Source organism: Podarcis gaigeae (assembly GCF_964106915.1).
Source record: "Podarcis gaigeae genome assembly, chromosome: 13".
NCBI lineage: Eukaryota > Metazoa > Chordata > Lepidosauria > Squamata > Lacertidae > Podarcis > Podarcis gaigeae.
In genome coordinates, this window is record NC_139689.1 from 24132267 (window position 1) to 24153553 (window position 21287).

The 21287-nt window shown below is 41.5% G+C and overlaps 2 protein-coding genes across 2 annotated transcripts; both read right to left on the reverse strand.

The window, feature by feature from the left end:
* Positions 1 to 207: 207 nt before the first annotated feature.
* LOC310829692 (erythroblast NAD(P)(+)--arginine ADP-ribosyltransferase-like) lies at positions 208 to 9118 on the reverse strand. The gene is made up of 4 exons (XM_083708427.1): positions 8886 to 9118; positions 5253 to 5961; positions 2612 to 2647; positions 208 to 1136 (listed from the first exon to the last, which is right to left on the reverse strand). The coding sequence occupies exons 1-4, from the start codon at positions 8955 to 8957 to the stop codon at positions 1123 to 1125; spliced, it is 831 nt and encodes a 276-aa protein (XP_083564553.1). The 5' UTR covers positions 8958 to 9118; the 3' UTR covers positions 208 to 1122.
* A 3612-nt stretch (positions 9119 to 12730) lies between these two features.
* On the reverse strand, positions 12731 to 20361 carry LOC310829691 (erythroblast NAD(P)(+)--arginine ADP-ribosyltransferase-like). Its single transcript, XM_083708426.1, has 4 exons — positions 20110 to 20361; positions 17772 to 18486; positions 15132 to 15167; positions 12731 to 13656 (listed from the first exon to the last, which is right to left on the reverse strand). Exons 1-4 carry the CDS (start codon positions 20179 to 20181, stop codon positions 13643 to 13645), a joined length of 837 nt encoding a protein of 278 aa, XP_083564552.1. The 5' UTR covers positions 20182 to 20361; the 3' UTR covers positions 12731 to 13642.
* Positions 20362 to 21287: the final 926 nt, after the last annotated feature.

Sequence of the window (21287 nt, forward strand, 5' to 3'; positions counted from 1 at the left end):
ATTTGTTGCCCGGGTATTTTTTTCACAATTGTAACATAGGCAAACATCTACCTCCTAAAAATCCCAGTGATATAACAGTAGGGATTATGAATTATGCCCCCCAAACCCTCCAAAGGAAAACCCTTCTCACACTTTTTACTCCTTTAAGAGGCATAGCAGCAACAGGTATTTTCAAATTGCAGAGACCAAAAATAACACCAGTTTAAGTTGTCTTTAAAAGTGTTTTTTATTATGTGGTTATATCAAAACCCTGACAGATAATTCAGAAAATTATTTCATACACATCAGATTAAGTGGTTTTACAAATCGAAGCCCCAAAGTCAAGCTGTGCAGGAGATTATTATGCAAAGCAAAAGAAAATCAGAAGAAAATCAGTGTACAATTCTATACCTGCTTAGTCCCATTTAACTCAATGGGATTTACCTCTGTAAACAGATATACTATATATAGAGAGAGGATATGTAGCTATAGGATTGTGCTGTTAATCTGCTTTAGCTGGTCTTCAATATTTTATGCACATGTATTTAGATTAAGGCTCAGCCAAAAATTATCTGGTTTGAAACTGGGGTTAGGGGGAGAGAACATTTCCACCACTTGCCACATGGCCCAAGGGGAAAACATAAGTCATTGTCATGTATTTTCATTCCCAGAGAATGTTGGGGGGGGGGGGCAGAGGGAAAACTTTTCGCTGCCAGCCATACAGAGGGGCATTGCAACAAGCAGTGCATTTTTCAGGGGGGAGTCTAGTGTATGCAGTACCGCCACCTCTCTTTTTTTGTTTTTGTTTAAAAGTGTAACACTTACTGCAAGAACTTCATGGTGAGTACTGGCACCTATTTTTCTAGAAAAAAAAAGTACTGGCCACAAATAAGACCTACATCCCCCACTCCCTTTGCCCTCTTTTTGCAATTCTCAAATAGTGATGAAATATCTCTCCCCTCCCCCCATTTTGCTACCTGTAAAAGGGAAAATAAAATTGCTGTGGAACATTTGGGGCCAGCATTCCTTCAGATTCTTGACCCTCCATCTACAAATATAGACAATGTGGAAAGGCCACAGAGATTCTTGCAAAGCGTTAATTCTTGGCAGGCCACAACCTGACATCCCTGGGATGATGAGGTTTCAGAAATACAGCACTGTGGAGGAAAAGACAGAAGATGCATTCAAAAGTTAGTAGGGCACACCCTGATGTGGTTTCAGTCTCACATTGCAAAGCTTTAGGGTTAGCAGAGAATGTGGCTAGTCCACCTACAAACTAAAATAATGTAGCTCTTGCTCCATGACAAGAGCTATTCTACATGTTAGAAAGGGGGGAATTGTGTGCAACTAATGTGGAAAATAAAGGTGCACTTATTGAGCATTAGAAAACCTGATGATGGAGGAATGCCCTGAGGGAAACAATGGGAAAATGCACTGGAATATGCTCTTAACCTGCCTGTAAGTGACTTCAGCAATGAAGTGTGGACTATTATAAACTATTTCTCTCCTCTCCTCCCTCTCTATCTGATGGCAGAGAGTCTGCAGCGAGGAGGAAGATTGGAGACTGCTGCCTGAAGCAATGGCTTCATGAGTTTTTTATGGTGAGTTTGAAAATGGAGACTATTGCTGTTATTATTTACCCTTCCTTGAAAAACAAATATTAAACTCTAGCTACTGTGAAATGTGGTGTTTGTCATAAACATAAGATTCAGAGGAGTCGAACAGTAAAAGCTGGGAGTTTGTAGGCCCTCCTTCCTTGGAGGTTTCTAAGCAGAGGTTGGATGGCCATCTGTCATGGATGCTTTAGTTGAGCAGGAAGTTGGACTAGATGACCCTTGGAGCCAACTCTACAATTCTGTGATTCTAGAATGGCAAAGTGTGGAGATGCATTTCCACAAGTACACAAGAAGAATGCAATCTGCTCTTGAGAAACGTGACATATCCCTCTAACAAAAGAACAACATGGGTTAAGATACAAGCCACATTCACACCATACATTCTTAAGCACCGTGATACCATTTTGAACAGTTGTGGCTTCCCCCAAGGAATTTGTGAAGCGTAGTTTGTTAGGGGTGCTGATAGTTGTCAGGACACTTCCATCCCCTACCCAGAGCTACAATTCCCAGAGAGGTTTAATCTCTCTTCCCAGGGAATGCTAGGAACTGTAGCTGAGGCCCTCGTGCCAAATGTGACTCTGTGGATCTCTTTATCCAGTCCTCCCTGGGCCACATTCCTCACCAGCCCTGCTCATGAGTGCTTTGGCCTTCCTGGAATGTGTACTTGAACTGGGCTGCTGGTACCTCTTGCTTGTCTGATGGAGGATCGAGAAGTATGGTTATGGGTTTTTTGCATGGTTGGAATGGAGCCAAGTGAACAAAAGTAAGAGTCTCATCCATTGCAGCATGGCCCACTTACGTTCTTGAACCCTCCCATCACTGGCATGCGGCTCTAGAAGATTTCCCAGGAGGAATGTGGCCCCACGGCCCCCACCTATAACTATCTTCTTTTGCAGGCTAACCTTTCTTGTGCTGAGGAATCTAGGGATTCCAAAAACCACTCCATATAGATCCATTTTAGTCATCCCCTCCACCACCAACACCAAGTTTTAATTCCATCTCAGGCTGTCACATACCTTGATGTCCAGGACAGGCTTGCTTATTATCCCAACCTATAGAATAGAGAGAGAGAAGTATTTTTCCCCCTTTAAACAACCATTCTCCCAATTCCCATCTTATAGTCTGAGAACCTTAGAAGGGGCAAAGTTCTGTCTTTCTGTCTCTCCAATTTGTCTAGTTCAGTGTTTCCCAAAGTGGGTGATACTGCCCCTTGAGGGGTGCTAGAACAATCCGGTGGGGGTGGTAGTAGCCTCAGGTTGGTGAATAAAAATAAGGGAGCTGTGGAAGGATAAAGAAAGAAGATAAGAAAATTTTGAAAAACTCTTCAGACATGTTTCATCTGTTGTTAGTGATGCCGACCACCAGGTCAACACCTCCCCTGAATCCGGCGGTCGTGCTGGAGGTGAGGGGTTTGGATGAACCCTTTTTGGCCTTATCCAGGCCCAGGATGCAGATCATGGCTTGCCTGCCTATTGGACCAATGGCAGGTGGTCTGTGACACCAGCCCCACCCCATGGGCTTTTAAATGCTTAAAGAAGGTAGATTTCCAGAGGCCACTAGTAAAACAATTTCTGAAAAGGAGGCAGTAGGCCAAAAAAGTGGGAACCTCTGGTCTAGTTCATAATGGGAGGAGGATTTTAGAACTGATTATATACCCTATACAGAAAAGAAAACATGTTTTCCCCTCATCCATTTAGGATGGTATTGGATGAAGAAAAAAATCACACATCCAATTGCTTCATGAGATTTACTTCTGCCCTCCCACCCAACTACACCAAACCCAACCCAGACAGGGAGGGATGGGGAATTAGAACTGGTGCCCCACAAAATGAAAAGCCCAATGTGGTTAAAAAAGTAAAGTACCTAGGGGTAAACATAACAGCAAAAAATTTGAGTCTTTTTAAGGATAATTATGGAAAATGTTGGTCAGAAATTAAGAGAGACTTAGATAGTTGGACAAAATTGAAACTTTCTTTGTTAGGCCGAATTGCTGCTATCAAGATGAATGTATTGCCAAAAATGTTGTTTTTGTTTCAAACACTACAGATTGTGGACAAGACGGAGTGCTTCCGGAAGTGGCAGAGAGACATTTCTAAGTTTGTCTGGCAGGGCAAAAAGCCCAGAATTAAGTTTAAGATATTAACTGATGCGAAAGAAAGAGGGGGCTTTGCCCTGCCAGACCTAAAGTTGTACTATGAGGCCGCAGCTTTCTGCTGGCTAAAAGATTGGCTACTTCTCGAAGACACTGATGTATTGGATGTGGAAGGTTTTAACAATGCTTTTGGTTGGCATGCATATTTATGGTATGACAAGGTTAAGATCAATAAGGCCTTTAAGAACCGTATTGTCAGAAAAGCAGTGTTTAATGTCTGGACAAAATATAAAGACTTATTGGAAAATAAAACTCCAAGGTGGCTTTCACCGCTGGAAGCTAAGGCCCGAAAAAGACCCAATATGGAGGCCAAATGGCCAAAATATTGGGAAATATTAGAAAAAGATGGAGACAATTGGAAATTGCAGAGTTTGGAGAAAATGAAGGATAAAGTGCGAGACTGGTTACACTACGCTCAGATTAATGAAGTTTTTAAAAATGACAAAAAGTTAGGGTTCCAGGTGGAGAAATCGAAATTGGAAACAGAACTGCTAGAACCTAAGACTAAGGTACTTTCAAGAATGTATAACTTGCTGTTAAAATGGAATACACAAGATGAAATGGTTAAATCGGCTATGATAAAGTGGGCACAGGACATAGGGCATAATATCATGTTTGAGGACTGGGAAAGGTTGTGGACCAACGGGCTGAACTTCACTGCATGTAATGCTTTGAAGGAAAATGTAATGAAAATGATATATAGATGGTACATGACCCCAGTTAAACTTGCCAAAATATACCATTTGTCTGATAACAAATGTTGGAAATGTAAAGAAAATGATGGAACATTCTTTCACCTCTGGTGGACTTGCCCTAGAGTGAAGGCCTTCTGGGAAATGATATATAATGAGCTGAAAAAGGTATTTAAGTATACCTTCACTAAGAAACCAGAGGCCTTCCTTTTGGGTATTGTCGACCAGAAGGTGTTAAAGAAGGATCGAACATTTTTTATGTATGCAACAAGGGCAGCAAGGATACTCATCGCTAAGCACTGGAAAACTCAAGATCTACCCACACTGGAAGAGTGGCAGATGCAACTGATAGACTATATGGAACTAGCCGAGATGACCGGCAGAATCCGAGACCTGGGAGAAGAGAAGGTTGAAGAAGATTGGAAGAATTTTAAGATTTATTTTAAAAAGCATTGTAATTTGGCTGAATGTTAAGATGGAGGCTAGATCATAAATAATTGACCACCACTAAATTAGATGCAATTAGGATGATAAGTGAGATTCAGGAAAAATCATAAACTTTTGGGAGAACTATTAGATTATATTCTAAATGAATGGGACATAAGAATGTAAACAAGATGATAAATTGCGGGCAAGAATTGACAATGATGCAAGTGGGAGCGGAAGACGTGAGGGAGTCCAAAGAAGTTAAGAAATTATGTTATGATATATGTTACATTGTTTATTATATTTGCACTTATGTTTAAAAATCTTAATAAAAATTTATTAAAAAAAAACACAAAATGAAAAGCCCAGTAACTTCCATTTGGTTACCTTTCCCCTCAAAAGCACAGTTGTGGTAGCTGCAAGTCCCCACTGACTTGGCATCTACGGTCTGGCCATCTGGGGTGTCTTCAACTGACATGACCTTGAAAATCTCATAAGGAGGGACCAACATCTCCTCTTCTTTCGCAAGTGACATCTCACTTATATCAATCCCCTCGCAGGTGAACAATTCGAAAAAGGTTACAGTCTGAAACGCTTTGGCCACCTTCAAGTTCTCTGATGTGGAAGTGAACTGCCCAAACCTGAAGAGGTCATTGATGGAAAACTTCACATCTGTGCCCCTGTAGACCTTAACACATTTGTGATCCTTTCGTTTGAATGACAGGGTTGCCTGAGTTAAGAGGAAATGCAGGGACTTGAAAGGGTAGGCCTCATATTCTTCAGGCCCTTTTCCTGCTGTGCGGGTGGCAGCATTGAACTCCATGTAGAGTGAAGGCCCAGTGTATGCCCAGATAGCCACTTCAGAGAGCTCTTCCATATTCTTGGGGTATAACTTGGACTGCTTCTCCTGCCAATTAAACAGTCCTTCCTCCCATGCTTCCTTATAGATCTCAGACATATTCAGCTCACTTAGAATGAGAGATGTCAGGATGCTCTGCATGCTCGCCAGGCAGCCTTCATACTTGTCATCGAGGGAGTAATGTGCCATGTTCAATATCGGTTGGGATCTATTTGTTGACATTTCACTGGAGCCAGCCTGGAGCAAATTGATAATTGCATCATATGAGTCATATGCCCTCTAAGAAAACATTTACGACAGTTTGCTGTTCACAACACAAGGCTCCCAATCCATTGTAAAGACAAGAGGGTGCATCCTATGCATTGTTGGCTGAATGGTGAATCACCTCCACCACATGGCCTCACCTCAAGCAGAGAATGGATGAGCTTAAAGTGTTCAAACAGGCTGGCCTCATTTGAATCAGGAGCAGGAGACCAGAATGGGCTTTGGAAAGGGTAATATACAGAGGAGAGCAGGAGCCTTAGCCTCTCCTTGTTTGTAATTTACATGCGCTGTACATCATTACTTAACGGGATGGAGCATTATTAAAAACCCCATGATCCCTGGAAGGTAATAATGCATCACACACAGCCAAGGAGAGGTCTTGCATGCATATCATGTTTAGGAACTGTAGATTATATTTGGAGACACATTGACGGGTCTCTATGGTGTTGCCTCAGCTTTGGAACTCCCTGCCCCTTTAAATCCAGCTGATGTCTACATTGTCTTCCATTAAACACCAGCTTGGAGCATGGTTTTTTGTGATTGCTGTTGAGGTTCACCTGTGATATACTTTGGCCATATATTTTTATGGGTTTTATAGATGTGATTTGATTAATTTACTGAAGTTGTGTACTTCATCTGGAGATCTTCAGATTAAAAGAACAATACAAATGCTTTAAACAAATAAAGAATGTGCAGTCAAGGAGATACCTTGTTGCTGCTCTGTTTTTCCAAATTATGTGCCCTGCATGTAATTTCCTGCCAAGAATCAGGGACTTGTAATCCAGCACGTCGATGTGTATTACATTAGGAAATGATGTGTGACGCACCAGGTACAGCTGAGGTTAGACTTCTCATCTTCTCACCCACCCTCCACTATCAACCCCTATATCTCCCTTCTCTGATAAAAGTGGGGGCATGGCAGCATCATGGGTGGTAAATATTTGACTTGGAAAAAAGTCCCGTTAGACAGCCTGCTCATTCCTAACAACACCACCCAGACAGCTTCAAAAAAACAAAACAAAGGTTATTGTCTTAGTTTGGTCAGTAGGCATATAATGCAAAAAAAGAAAGAGGCGTTGTAGCACCCTGCTTGTGGTTAACGCTTAGCTGGAATGAAATATTCAACGCAGCAATAGAGAAATTAAAATAATAATTTATTTGTCAGACAAATAAATGAGAGGCACAGTGGTATGGTTACCAAGCTCTGGCCTGGCCTCCTGCCATTCTGGCCAGCACTTATATTTCCTTAATCCAGCCCCCTTGCTCCTCCTGTGGCTGCCTCTGTCCAATCAGCCTGGTTGAAATTCCTATTGGCTGTTTGCTAGAACCAATCACAAAAGATACACCCACTTCCTTCTGTCCTTTTATGGAACACAAAGAGCTATATATTCTTCCATCTATAAATGACAAATAAGTAGTAATATATCTTACATGTGTCTCAACAAGGAATCTTAATTACCAGCTCACCTCTTGCCCTCCTTGCCCTATTGCCTTCCAAAACAGATAGTTAATCTTGAATTTTTATCTTCAACAGATGTCAAGGATCTTGAGTTCACATCAACATTGAAAGATCTCCTTCATTTGAAGGTTTCTAAACAAAAAGCCTGACAACTATATATCAGGAGTGCTCTATGGCGTCTCCTGTCTGGCAGGGGGCTAGGCTGGTGGCTGACTTAATTTCAGGATAGTTAAAACTCTTACAACTATATGAAATAAGAATCTAGCATTTCTTAAATCCTTTGCATAATTACATTTAAGCCAATATATTTAATACATTATCATAGGTAGCCTTTTAAAAGGAATAAGGCCTTTGTAAAGTAAAAAAGGAACTCAGTAAAAAAAACAGCTTCAAAAGAAGCCTCTTCAGTTTACACCCCTCCTTTCACCCCTCCTTTCCAGCCAGCTGCTTTCCCATTAGCTCTTCCCAACATTTATTGCCCTTTAACTCTCTCAGTTTAAAAAAAAGAAACAGCTTTAAAAGATTTCCTTAAAATGCTCTCTTTTTCTGCCAGCTAGATGCCTCTCCATTGCTCTTGGCCTTTTTAACCTTAGGAAGAAGATATGGCTCATTTTACTGGGAGGCACATGGTATCATTTTATTATTTACTCATTCCTAATTATGTTTATCTCTGCTTTTTTATCTTCTGTAACATGTAGGATCAGTGTCTGCTCTCAGCCTGTAATTTCCCTTTTTACGACTTTGAGAATTGTTTTCTGCTATAAATCAGGGGGCCCCTTGTCTAGGAGGAAAAAACATTGCCAAGGCCTTTTAGGCAGCTGGTCTTTTGCCTGGCATGAAACATTTGAAAATCTTTAAGATACAGGCCCTGATTGAAATATATAAGCTTTGATAAAAAATGCAGGCTTATGATTAGATGCCTCAGCGTGAGACATATAACCTGAGTCAGCTCACAACTGCATACTCCATTCTCTTTCTAAATTCTGTTTGTCTCTCAATTTCACCATCTTTAAGAATCAGTTGTGAGTAAAACAGAATAAGACTCTGGAAGAGCAAGCATTTGATCACATATTAATCCAATGGCAAGATATAGGGAACTTTTGCTGAACCCATGGACCTTCTTGCAAGGCCTAAGTGCCCATAGCCATCTCCTTAGCACTGCCAAGATTTACCACAGTAGATTCCTTCCAAACTTGGGGCAACCCTTGGGTTAGAGAAAGCCTAGCTTTCTCTAATTCAGGAGTGGGGGATCTTTGGCCCTCCAGATGTTGCTGAACTACAACTCCCATCAGTCCAAGCAAATATGGCCTGTAGCCAGGAATGATGGGAGTTGTAGTTCAGCAACATATGAGGGGCCAAAGGTTCTCTGCACCTCCTCTAATTAGTCATTCTTTGTTCATCGATAGCCACACAAAGCAGGGAAGGACATAGGACTTACCTCGGCAGTCCCTTGAGCAGATGACACAATGAAAGCAACTAGCAGAAATGTAACATGCTGTGGGTTCTCCATCCTGATGCCCCACAGTATGTCCACAGTTGTACAAGAACTGTGTCAGGTAATGTGAGTTGACTGGAGCAGTGGATATCTTTGAGGCTTTCACCTATCTGGAAATCCTGACCCAAACTGAAGGGACAGTATTGTGACAAATGAGGATCTTCCCTCTTTGCCTTCCAAATGTAGCTTCATGGTGCTATAAAGCCACAGTACAGCTCATATGACACAAGTTAGAGCCGTTAGGAAGATTACAAGATAGGTAGAGCATGTGTGCTGATAAAGCCACTTCCTCATGACATGTTGACATTGTATATTATCTCAGTGGTCTCTGACCATGTGCTTGTCCATTTTTTCAGAAGTACGTGATGCTGCTCCCTAAAATGGCTCCTTTGCACCATAAAGGCTGAGGCCTACTCCAAGTTAATGCAAGCAAAATGGTAATGAGGTAGCAAATCATTTCTTTCAATTAGCCAGTCCATCAATCAATACCTTTATTATGGTCATAAGACCCATTCAGGTCAAAATACATAAAGCAAATAGCAGTACACAAAATATGCAGTTTCTCCAATTTAGCTAAGATAGTCAGCCTCATATGGGCATGCCAGTTAGGAAAGGTTAAGTCACCTGTTTGGTGATCTGTTGGACCTGATAAACAATGCATTGCCAGTCTTTCATCCAGAAACCCTAGCAAATTAGTCAGAAGAGGGTAAATTATATGACATGTCACATTGGAATAAAACTTACTATATAATCTCATGAACTCCCACTTTATTGGGGCACAATCAATTTGGAAATGGAATATTCAAAAATTTCCTGATTTGTTTATTTATATAGGCTTATAGACAGCACAATAAACAAAGTATCTTGGTGGTGAGCATCACAGTCATAAAGCAGCATCAGAATGCTTAGTAAACATCCTGACAGGGATACACAATAACTGAACTTTGCTTCAGGATGAGAACAGAAATCATGCAGCGGCAGCAGGAGGCCCCATTAGCTAAAGTGGTGCTTCAGGTTAAGAACAGTTTCAGGTAAAGAACAGACCTCCAGAACGAATTAAGTTATTAACCCAAGGTACCACTGTATACCATAAGATTTCCCACCCCCTCCTCTGCTTAATACAACAGCACAGCAGAATGCATACATCTAGTTATGGTCATAATTGTCAAATATTCTACATTTCCTATGAAATCACATGCGATCTCTCTTGCTCTCTTTCTGTCTTTCTTGCAACCTAGCCAGCATTTCAGTGCCACTTGCTGTTCCCATGTTACAGAGGCCTTACAGATCTCCACTAGAAGTGGGGCATTGAGTGTCACCAGTCCTCTGCTGTGGAGATTCAGCAACCATCCTTGCTTTTCATTCTCAGGCATCTCTCCAAGACCTTATAATATAGACAGGTTTATGTAACTGTTAATGATATATATACAATAAAATATATATATCAGCTACTCATTTTAATGGTCTTTTTTACCATTTTATGATGTTTTCCATTTTATTGTATGTATTGTTGCCCAGTACCATGATATACAGTGGTACCTCGGTTTACAGATGCTTCAGGTTACAGGCGCTTCAGGTTACAGACTCCACTAACCCAGAAATAGTACCTCAGGTTAAGAACTTTGCTTCAGGATGAGATCAGAAATCGCATGACGGCGGCAGCGGGAGGCCCCATTAGCTAAAGTGGTACCTCAGGTTAAGAACAGTTTCAGGTTAAGAATGGACCTCTGGAACGAATTAAGTACTTAAACTGAGGTACCACTGTATTTATCAACTGGGGATATTTAAATAGTTTTCTAAATAAATAAATATATTGCTTCATTCTCACAGCCTCCAAACCTCCCTCCCATCTATAATACATCAGCAATCCTCTTTCACCATATAGTTTATTAATCATATCTTGACTCAGTCTCTCCATGTATCTATTTATTATATTAATATATTAGTGTTCCACCCTTCTTCACCCATGGAGCTCAATACATAAGAATTATCCCTTTCTTTTTTTTACTTCTGTGTGAGGGCAGTTAGGCCCCGGGACAAAAGAGATGTGCTTGCCTTGATAAACAGTCTACATTTATTGCACATAGTTACAATATACTTGTCATTTGTACTGGTGTACAATTATTTAGGTGTTCCATTTTGCATTGACTTCTACATGTGTGGATAGGCTTGCCTAAACAAACCTGTTTTAAGCAGGCGCTGAAAAGAATACAGCAAAAGCCTAGTGTCAATAAGCAGGTGGGTCCAAAATACAGGTGCTGGTGTGGCACAATAAAAATAGCTATTCCTTCTAAGTGTATCATTGTGCTTCCATAGGAACTGATTGTTAGAGCATTTTCCTTCCCCCCCCCTTTTTTTTTTTTTTGACTAGCCAATAAATACCTGAAATACCTAAGAATGGTGTGATGTCTATGTTAAGGGAGACTGCAGTTTTGAGACAATGGCTAAGGAGAACTGAATTAGGGTACTGTAAGCTAACATGGGTGGTGCTGTGGGTTAAACCACAGAGCCTAGGGCTTGTCGATCAGAATATTGGCGGTTCGAATCCCCGCGATGGAGTGAGCTCCCCTTGCTCGGTCCCTGCCAACCTAGCAGTTCGAAAGCATGCAAAAGTGCAAATAGATCAATAGGTACCGCTCCGGTGGGAAGGTAACCAGCGTTTCCATGCGCTGCTCTGGTTCGCCAGAAGCGGCTTAGTCATGCTGGCCACATGACCTGGAAGCTGTACGCCGGCTCCCTCGGCCAATAAAGCGAGATGAGCGCCGCAACCCCTGAGTTGTCCGTGACTGGACCTAATGGTCAGGGGTCCCTTTACCTTTAAACTAACAAAATTTGGGAGGCTGTCTGACGTGGTAGGTAGTATTAGAATTTGGCTGTTGGAGTTGCTCAGCTGTTATATTTGTAAATTAACATAAGAATTACAAAATGCAAATAAGCCTCCAATGACTCCTTTGCTAAAGGAACCAAATGTAAGCATCATGCCCCTGGAATTTCTCAACACTTAGAAAATAGCACTGAGCGTAACAATACAATTTTTTAAAAATAAAGGTCTTACATTACATTTCCTCTCGAAAGGCCAACTATAACCTCAGGACAATTCCAAAAGAAGCCCTGTTTCAACCACATGCAATCTTCTGAAGCCTCTCAATACTGTTTGTGGTTAAAAAAAACAAAACCCAAAAAAAGCAGAGAGGGGACAGGTTGTGTATACCCAGGTAGGTCTTTTTAGTAAGCAAAATTCCAAACAGAGAGATAGCTCAAATTACTACATCTCATTGAGGAAAATTCTCCCTTCCTACCCTGTATACCTGTCTGTTCCCTCAGTACTGGCAAAAGGCTTGTTTTCTCCATTTCCAAATGGAGTTAAATACCTCTGACTGTAGAGTTTCGAATGCTCTATTTTATTTGTTGCCCGGGTATTTTTTTTCACAATTGTAACATAGGCGAGCATCTACCTTCTGAAAATCCCAGTGAGATAACAGCAGTGGCGTAGCGTGGGGGGTGCAGGGGGGGCCGCCCGCACCGGGCACAACATCTGGGGGTTAGGGTTAGGGGGCACAAATCCACGTGTTAGGGCGCACAAATCCACGGGTTAGGGGGCACAAATTACTTGCCTTGCCCCGGGTGCTGACAACCCACGCTACGCCACTGGATAACAGTAGGGATTATGAATTATGCCCCCCAAACCCTCCAAAGGAAAACCCTTCTCACACTTTTTACTCCTTTAAGAGGCATAGCAGCAACAGGTATTTTCAAATTGCAGAGACCAAAAATAACACCAGTTTAAGTTGTCTTTAAAAGTGTTTTTTATTATGTGGTTATATCAAAACCCTGACAGATAATTCAGAAAATTATTTCATACACATCAGATTAAGTGGTTTTACAAATCGAAGCCCCAAAGTCAAGCTGTGCAGGAGATTATTATGCAAAGCAAAAGAAAATCAGAAGAAAATCAGTGTACAATTCTATACCTGCTTAGTCCCATTTAACTCAATGGGATTTACCTCTGTAAACAGATATACTATATATAGAGAGAGGATATGTAGCTATAGGATTGTGCTGTTAATCTGCTTTAGCTGGTCTTCAATATTTTATGCACATGTATTTAGATTAAGGCTCAGCCAAAAATTATCTGGTTTGAAACTGGGGTTAGGGGGAGAGAACATTTCCACCACTTGCCACATGGCCCAAGGGGAAAATATAAGTCATTGTCATGTATTTTCATTCCCAGAGAATGTTGGGGGGGGGGCAGAGGGAAAAATTTTCGCTGCCAGCCATACAGAGGGGCATTGCAACAAGCAGTGCATTTTTCAGGGGGGAGTCTAGTATATGCAGTACCGCCACCTCTCTTTTTTTGTTTTTGTTAAAAAGTGTAACACTTACTGCAAGAACTTCATGGTGAGTACTGGCACCTATTTTTCTAGAAAAAAAAGTACTGGCCACAAATAAGACCTACATCCCCCACTCCCTTTGCCCTCTTTTTGCAATTCTCAAATAGTGATGAAATATCTCTCCCCTCCCCCCATTTTGCTACCTGTAAAAGGGAAAATAAAATTGCTGTGGAACATTTGGGGCCAGCATTCCTTCAGATTCTTGACCCTCCATCTACAAATATAGACAATGTGGAAAGGCCACAGAGATTCTTGCAAAGCGTTAATTCTTGGCAGGCCACAACCTGACATCCCTGGGATGATGAGGTTTCAGAAATACAGCACTGTGGAGGAAAAGACAGAAGATGCATTCAAAAGTTAGTAGGGCACACCCTGATGTGGTTTCAGTCTCACATTGCAAAGCTTTAGGGTTAGCAGAGAATGTGGCTAGTCCACCTACAAACTAAAATAATGTAGCTCTTGCTCCATGACAAGAGCTATTCTACATGTTAGAAAGGGGGGAATTGTGTGCAACTAATGTGGAAAATAAAGGTGCACTTATTGAGCATTAGAAAACCTGATGATGGAGGAATGCCCTGAGGGAAACAATGGGAAAATGCACTGGAATATGCTCTTAACCTGCCTGTAAGTGACTTCAGCAATGAAGTGTGGACTATTATAAACTATTTCTCTCCTCTCCTCCCTCTCTATCTGATGGCAGAGAGTCTGCAGCGAGGAGGAAGATTGGAGACTGCTGCCTGAAGCAATGGCTTCATGAGTTTTTTATGGTGAGTTTGAAAATGGAGACTATTGCTGTTATTATTTACCCTTCCTTGAAAAACAAATATTAAACTCTAGCTACTGTGAAATGTGGTGTTTGTCATAAACATAAGATTCAGAGGAGTCGAACAGTAAAAGCTGGGAGTTTGTAGGCCCTCCTTCCTTGGAGGTTTCTAAGCAGAGGTTGGATGGCCATCTGTCATGGATGCTTTAGTTGAGCAGGAAGTTGGACTAGATGACCCTTGGAGCCAACTCTACAATTCTGTGATTCTAGAATGGCAAAGTGTGGAGATGCATTTCCACAAGTACACAAGAAGAATGCAATCTGCTCTTGAGAAACGTGACATATCCCTCTAACAAAAGAACAACATGGGTTAAGATACAAGCCACATTCACACCATACATTCTTAAGCACCGTGATACCATTTTGAACAGTTGTGGCTTCCCCCAAGGAATTTGTGAAGCGTAGTTTGTTAGGGGTGCTGATAGTTGTCAGGACACTTCCATCCCCTACCCAGAGCTACAATTCCCAGAGAGGTTTAATCTCTCTTCCCAGGGAATGCTAGGAACTGTAGCTGAGGCCCTCGTGCCAAATGTGACTCTGTGGATCTCTTTATCCAGTCCTCCCTGGGCCACATTCCTCACCAGCCCTGCTCATGAGTGCTTTGGCCTTCCTGGAATGTGTACTTGAACTGGGCTGCTGGTACCTCTTGCTTGTCTGATGGAGGATCGAGAAGTATGGTTATGGGTTTTTTGCATGGTTGGAATGGAGCCAAGTGAACAAAAGTAAGAGTCTCATCCATTGCAGCATGGCCCACTTACGTTCTTGAACCCTCCCATCACTGGCATGCGGCTCTAGAAGATTTCCCAGGAGGAATGTGGCCCCACGGCCCCCACCTATAACTATCTTCTTTTGCAGGCTAACCTTTCTTGTGCTGAGGAATCTAGGGATTCCAAAAACCACTCCATATAGATCCATTTTAGTCATCCCCTCCACCACCAACACCAAGTTTTAATTCCATCTCAGGCTGTCACATACCTTGATGTCCAGGACAGGCTTGCTTATTATCCCAACCTATAGAATAGAGAGAGAGAAGTATTTTTCCCCCTTTAAACAACCATTCTCCCAATTCCCATCTTATAGTCTGAGAACCTTAGAAGGGGCAAAATTCTGTCTTTCTGTCTCTCCAATTTGTCTAGTTCAGTGTTTCCCAAAGTGGGTGATACTGCCCCTTGAGGGGTGCTAGAACAATCCGGTGGGGGTGGTAGTAGCCTCAGGTTGGTGAATAAAAATAAGGGAGCTGTGGAAGGATAAAGAAAGAAGATAAGAAAATTTTGAAAAACTCTTCAGACATGTTTCATCTGTTGTTAGTGATGCCGACCACCAGGTCAACACCTCCCCTGAATCCGGCGGTCGTGCTGGAGGTGAGGGGTTTGGATGAACCCTTTTTGGCCTTATCCAGGCCCAGGATGCAGATCATGGCTTGCCTGCCTATTGGACCAATGGCAGGTGGTCTGTGACACCAGCCCCACCCCATGGGCTTTTAAATGCTTAAAGAAGGTAGATTTCCAGAGGCCACTAGTAAAACAATTTCTGAAAAGGAGGCAGTAGGCCAAAAAAGTGGGAACCTCTGGTCTAGTTCATAATGGGAGGAGGATTTTAGAACTGATTATATACCCTATACAGAAAAGAAAACATGTTTTCCCCTCATCCATTTAGGATGGTATTGGATGAAGAAAAAAATCACACATCCAATTGCTTCATGAGATTTACTTCTGCCCTCCCACCCAACTACACCAAACCCAACCCAGACAGGGAGGGATGGGGAATTAGAACTGGTGCCCCACAAAATGAAAAGCCCAATGTGGTTAAAAAAGTAAAGTACCTAGGGGTAAACATAACAGCAAAAAATTTGAGTCTTTTTAAGGATAATTATGGAAAATGTTGGTCAGAAATTAAGAGAGACTTAGATAGTTGGACAAAATTGAAACTTTCTTTGTTAGGCCGAATTGCTGCTATCAAGATGAATGTATTGCCAAAAATGTTGTTTTTGTTTCAAACACTACAGATTGTGGACAAGACGGAGTGCTTCCGGAAGTGGCAGAGAGACATTTCTAAGTTTGTCTGGCAGGGCAAAAAGCCCAGAATTAAGTTTAAGATATTAACTGATGCGAAAGAAAGAGGGGGCTTTGCCCTGCCAGACCTAAAGTTGTACTATGAGGCCGCAGCTTTCTGCTGGCTAAAAGATTGGCTACTTCTCGAAGACACTGATGTATTGGATGTGGAAGGTTTTAACAATGCTTTTGGTTGGCATGCATATTTATGGTATGACAAGGTTAAGATCAATAAGGCCTTTAAGAACCATATTGTCAGAAAAGCAGTGTTTAATGTCTGGACAAAATATAAAGACTTATTGGAAAATAAAACTCCAAGGTGGCTTTCACCGCTGGAAGCTAAGGCCCGAAAAAGACCCAATATGGAGGCCAAATGGCCAAAATATTGGGAAATATTAGAAAAAGATGGAGACAATTGGAAATTGCAGAGTTTGGAGAAAATGAAGGATAAAGTGCGAGATTGGTTACACTACGCTCAGATTAATGAAGTTTTTAAAAATGACAAAAAGTTAGGGTTCCAAGTGGAGAAATCGAAATTGGAAACAGAACTGTTAGAACCTAAGACTAAGGTACTTTCAAGAATGTATAACTTGCTGTTAAAATGGAATACACAAGATGAAATGGTTAAATCGGCTATGATAAAGTGGGCACAGGACATAGGGCATAATATCATGTTTGAGGACTGGGAAAGGTTGTGGACCAACGGGCTGAACTTCACTGCATGTAATGCTTTGAAGGAAAATGTAATGAAAATGATATATAGATGGTACATGACCCCAGTTAAACTTGCCAAAATATACCATTTGTCTGATAACAAATGTTGGAAATGTAAAGAAAATGATGGAACATTCTTTCACCTCTGGTGGACTTGCCCTAGAGTGAAGGCCTTCTGGGAAATGATATATAATGAGCTGAAAAAGGTATTTAAGTATACCTTCACTAAGAAACCAGAGGTCTTCCTTTTGGGTATTGTCGACCAGAAGGTGTTAAAGAAGGATCGAACATTTTTTATGTATGCAACAAGGGCAGCAAGGATACTCATCGCTAAGCACTGGAAAACTCAAGATCTACCCACACTGGAAGAGTGGCAGATGCAACTGATAGACTATATGGAACTAGCCGAGATGACCGGCAGAATCCGAGACCTGGGAGAAGAGAAGGTTGAAGAAGATTGGAAGAATTTTAAGATTTATTTAAAAAAGCATTGTAATTTGGCTGAATGTTAAGATGGAGGCTAGATCATAAATAATTGACCACCACTAAATTAGATGCAATTAGGATGATAAGTGAGATTCAGGAAAAATCATAAACTTTTGGGAGAACTATTAGATTATATTCTAAATGAATGGGACATAAGAATGTAAACAAGATGATAAATTGCGGGCAAGAATTGACAATGATGCAAGTGGGAGCGGAAGACGTGAGGGAGTCCAAAGAAGTTAAGAAATTATGTTATGATATATGTTACATTGTTTATTATATTTGCACTTATGTTTAAAAATCTTAATAAAAATTTATTTTAAAAAACACAAAATGAAAAGCCCAGTAACTTCCATTTGGTTACCTTTCCCCTCAAAAGCACAGTTGTGGTAGCTGCAAGTCCCCACTGACTTGGCATCTACGGTCTGGCCATTTTGGGTGTCTTCAACTGACGTGACCTTGAAAATCTCATAGGGAGGGACCAACACCTCCTCTTCTTTAAAAAGTGACATCTCACTTATATCAATCCCCTCGCAGGTGAACAATTTGAAAAAGGTTACAGTCTGAAACACTTCGGCCACATTCGAGTTCTCTGATGTGGAAGTGAACTGCCCAAACCTGAAGAGGTCATTGATGGAAAACTTCACACCAGTGCCCCTGTAGACCTTAACACATTTGTGGTCCTTTCGTTTGAATGACAGGGTTGCCTGAGTTAAGAGGAAATGCAGGGACTTGAAAGGGTAGGCCTCATATTCCTTAGGCCCTTTTCCTGCTGTGCGGGTGGCAGCATTGAACTCCATGTAGAGTGAAGGGTATGCTCCAGTGTATGCCCAGATAGCCACTTCAGAGAGCTCTTCCATATTCTTGGGGTATAACTTGGACTGCTTCTCCTGCCAATTAAACAGTCCTTCCTCCCATGCTTCCTTATAGATCTCAGACATATTCAGCTCACTTAGAATGAGAGATGTCAGGATGCTCTGCATGCTCGCCAGGCAGCCTTCATACTTGTCATCGAGGGAGTAATGTGCCATGTTCAATATCGGTTGGGATCTATTTGTTGACATTTCACTGGAGCCAGCCTGGAGCAAATTGATAATTGCATCATATGAGTCATATGCCCTCTAAGAAAACATTTACGACAGTTTGCTGTTCACAACACAAGGCTCCCAATCCATTGTAAAGACAAGAGGATGCATCCTATGCATTGTTGGCTGAATGGTGAATCACCTCCACCACATGGCCTCACCTCAAGCAGAGAATGGATGAGCTTAAAGTGTTCAAACAGGCTGGCCTCATTTGAATCAGGAGCAGGAGACCAGAATGGGCTTTGGAAAGGGTAATATGCAGAGGAGAGCAGGAGCCGGAGCCTCTCCTTGTTTGTAATTTACATGCGCTGTACATCATTACTTAATGGGATGCAGCATTATTAAAAACCCCATGATCCCTGGAAGGTAATAATGCACATCACACATCACACACAGCCAAGAAGAGGTCTTGCATGCATATCATGTTTAGGAACTGAAGATTATATTTGGAGACACATTGACGGGTCTCTGTGGTGGTGCCTCAGCTTTGGAACTCCCTGCCCCTTGAAATCCAGCTGATGTCTACATTGTCTTCCATTAAACACCAGCTTGGAGCATGGTTTTTTGTGATTGCTGTTGAGGTTCACCTGTGATATACTTTGGCCATTTATTTTTATGGGTTTTATAGATGTGATTTGATTAATTTACTGAAATTGTGTACTTCATCTGGAGATCTTCAGATTAAAGGAGAAATACATATGCTTTAAACAAATAAAGAATGTGCAGTCAAGGAGATACCATGTTGCTGCTCTGTTTTTCCAAATTATGTGCCCTGCATGTAATTTCCTGCCAAGAATCAGGGACTTGTAATCCAGCACGGTGATGTGTATTACATTAGGAAATGATGTGTGACGCACCAGGTACAGCTGAGGTTAGACTTCTCATCTTCTCACCCACCCTCCACTATCAACCCCTATATCTCCCTTCTCTGATAAAAGTGGGGGCATGACAGCATCATGGGTGGTGAATATTTGACTTGGAAAAAAGTCCCGTTAGACAGCCTGCTCATTCCTAACAACACCACCCAGACAGCTTCAAAAAAACAAAACAAAGGTTATTGTCTTAGTTTGGTCAGTAGGCATATAATGCAAAAAAAGAAAGAGGCGTGAGACATATAACCTGAGACAGCTCACAACTGCATACTCCATTCTCTTTCTAAATTCTGTTTGTCTCTCAATTTCACCATCTTTAAGAATCAGTTGTGAGTAAAACAGAATAAGACTCTGGAAGGGCAAGCATTTGATCACATATTAATCCAATGGCAAGATATAGGGAACTTTTGCTGAAACCATGGACCTTCTCGGAAGGCCTAAGTGCCCATAGCCATCTCCTTAGCACTGCCAAGATTTACCACAGTAGATTCCTTCCAAACTTGGGGCAACCCTTGGGTTAGAGAAAGCTTAGCTTTCTCTAATTCAGGAGTGGGGGATCTTCTGCCCTCCAGATGTTGCTGAACTACAACTCTCATCAGTCCAAGCAAATATGGCCTGTAGCCAGGAATGATGGCAGTTTTAGTTCAGCAACATATGAGGGGCCAAAGGTTCTCTGCACCTCCTCTAATTAGTCATTCTTTGTTCATCGATAGCCACACAAAGCAGGGAAGGACATAGGACTTACCTCGGCCATCCCTTGAGCAGATGACACAATGAAAGCAACTAGCAGAAATGTAACATGCTGTGGGTTCTCCATCCTGATGCCCCACAGTATGTCCACAGTTGTACAAGAACTGTGTCAGGTAATGTGAGTTGACTGGAGCAGTGGATATCTTTGAGGCTTTCGCCTACCTGGAAATCCTGACCCAAACTGAAGGGACAGTATTGTGACAAATGAGGATCTTCCCTCTTTGCCTTCCAAATGTAGCTTCATGGTGCTATAAAGCCACAGTACAGCTCATATGACACAAGTTAGAGCCGTTAGGAAGATTACAAGATAGGTAGAGCATGTGTGCTGATAAAGCCACTTCCTCATGACATGGGGACATTGCCTATTATCTCAGAGGTCTCTGACCATGTGCTTGTCCATTTTTTCAGAAATACTTGATGCTGCTCCCTAAAATGGCTCCTTTGCACCATCAAGGCTGAGGCCTACTCCAAGTTAATGCAAGCAAAATGGTAATGAGGTAGCAAGTCATTTCTTTCAATTAGCCAGTCCGTCAATCAATACCTTTATTATGGTCATAAGACCCATTCAGGTCAAAATACATAAAGCAAATAGCAGTACACAAAATATGCAATTTCTCCAATTTAGCTAAGATAGTCAGCCTCATATGGGCATGCCAGTTAGGAAAGGTTAAGTCACCTGTTTGGTGATCTGTTGGACCTGATAAACAATGCATTGTCATTCTTTCATCCAGACAGCCTAGCAAACTAGTCAGAAGAGGGTATATTATATGACATGTCACATTGGAATAAAGCTTACTATATGATCTCAGGAACTCCCACCTTATAGGGGAACAATCAATTTGGAAATTTAATATTCAAAAATCTGCTTATTTATTTGTTTATATAGGCTTATACACGGCACAATAAACAAAGTATCTCGGTGGTGAGCATCACAGTCATAAGGCAGCATCAGAATGCTTAGTAAACATCTTGACAGGGATACACAATAACTGGTGGTTGAGCTATATAAACAGAATTGTTTTAAATGGGCTTTTGAAACAAACTACTGATGGTGCCTGCTTAACATTAATAGGCAAAGACTTCCACAATCTAGGTGCACTACAGACACACTAAATACCCCATTTTTTGTAGAAGCGAAGGGAATGCAATGTGGTATCCTTAATAGTAATTAAT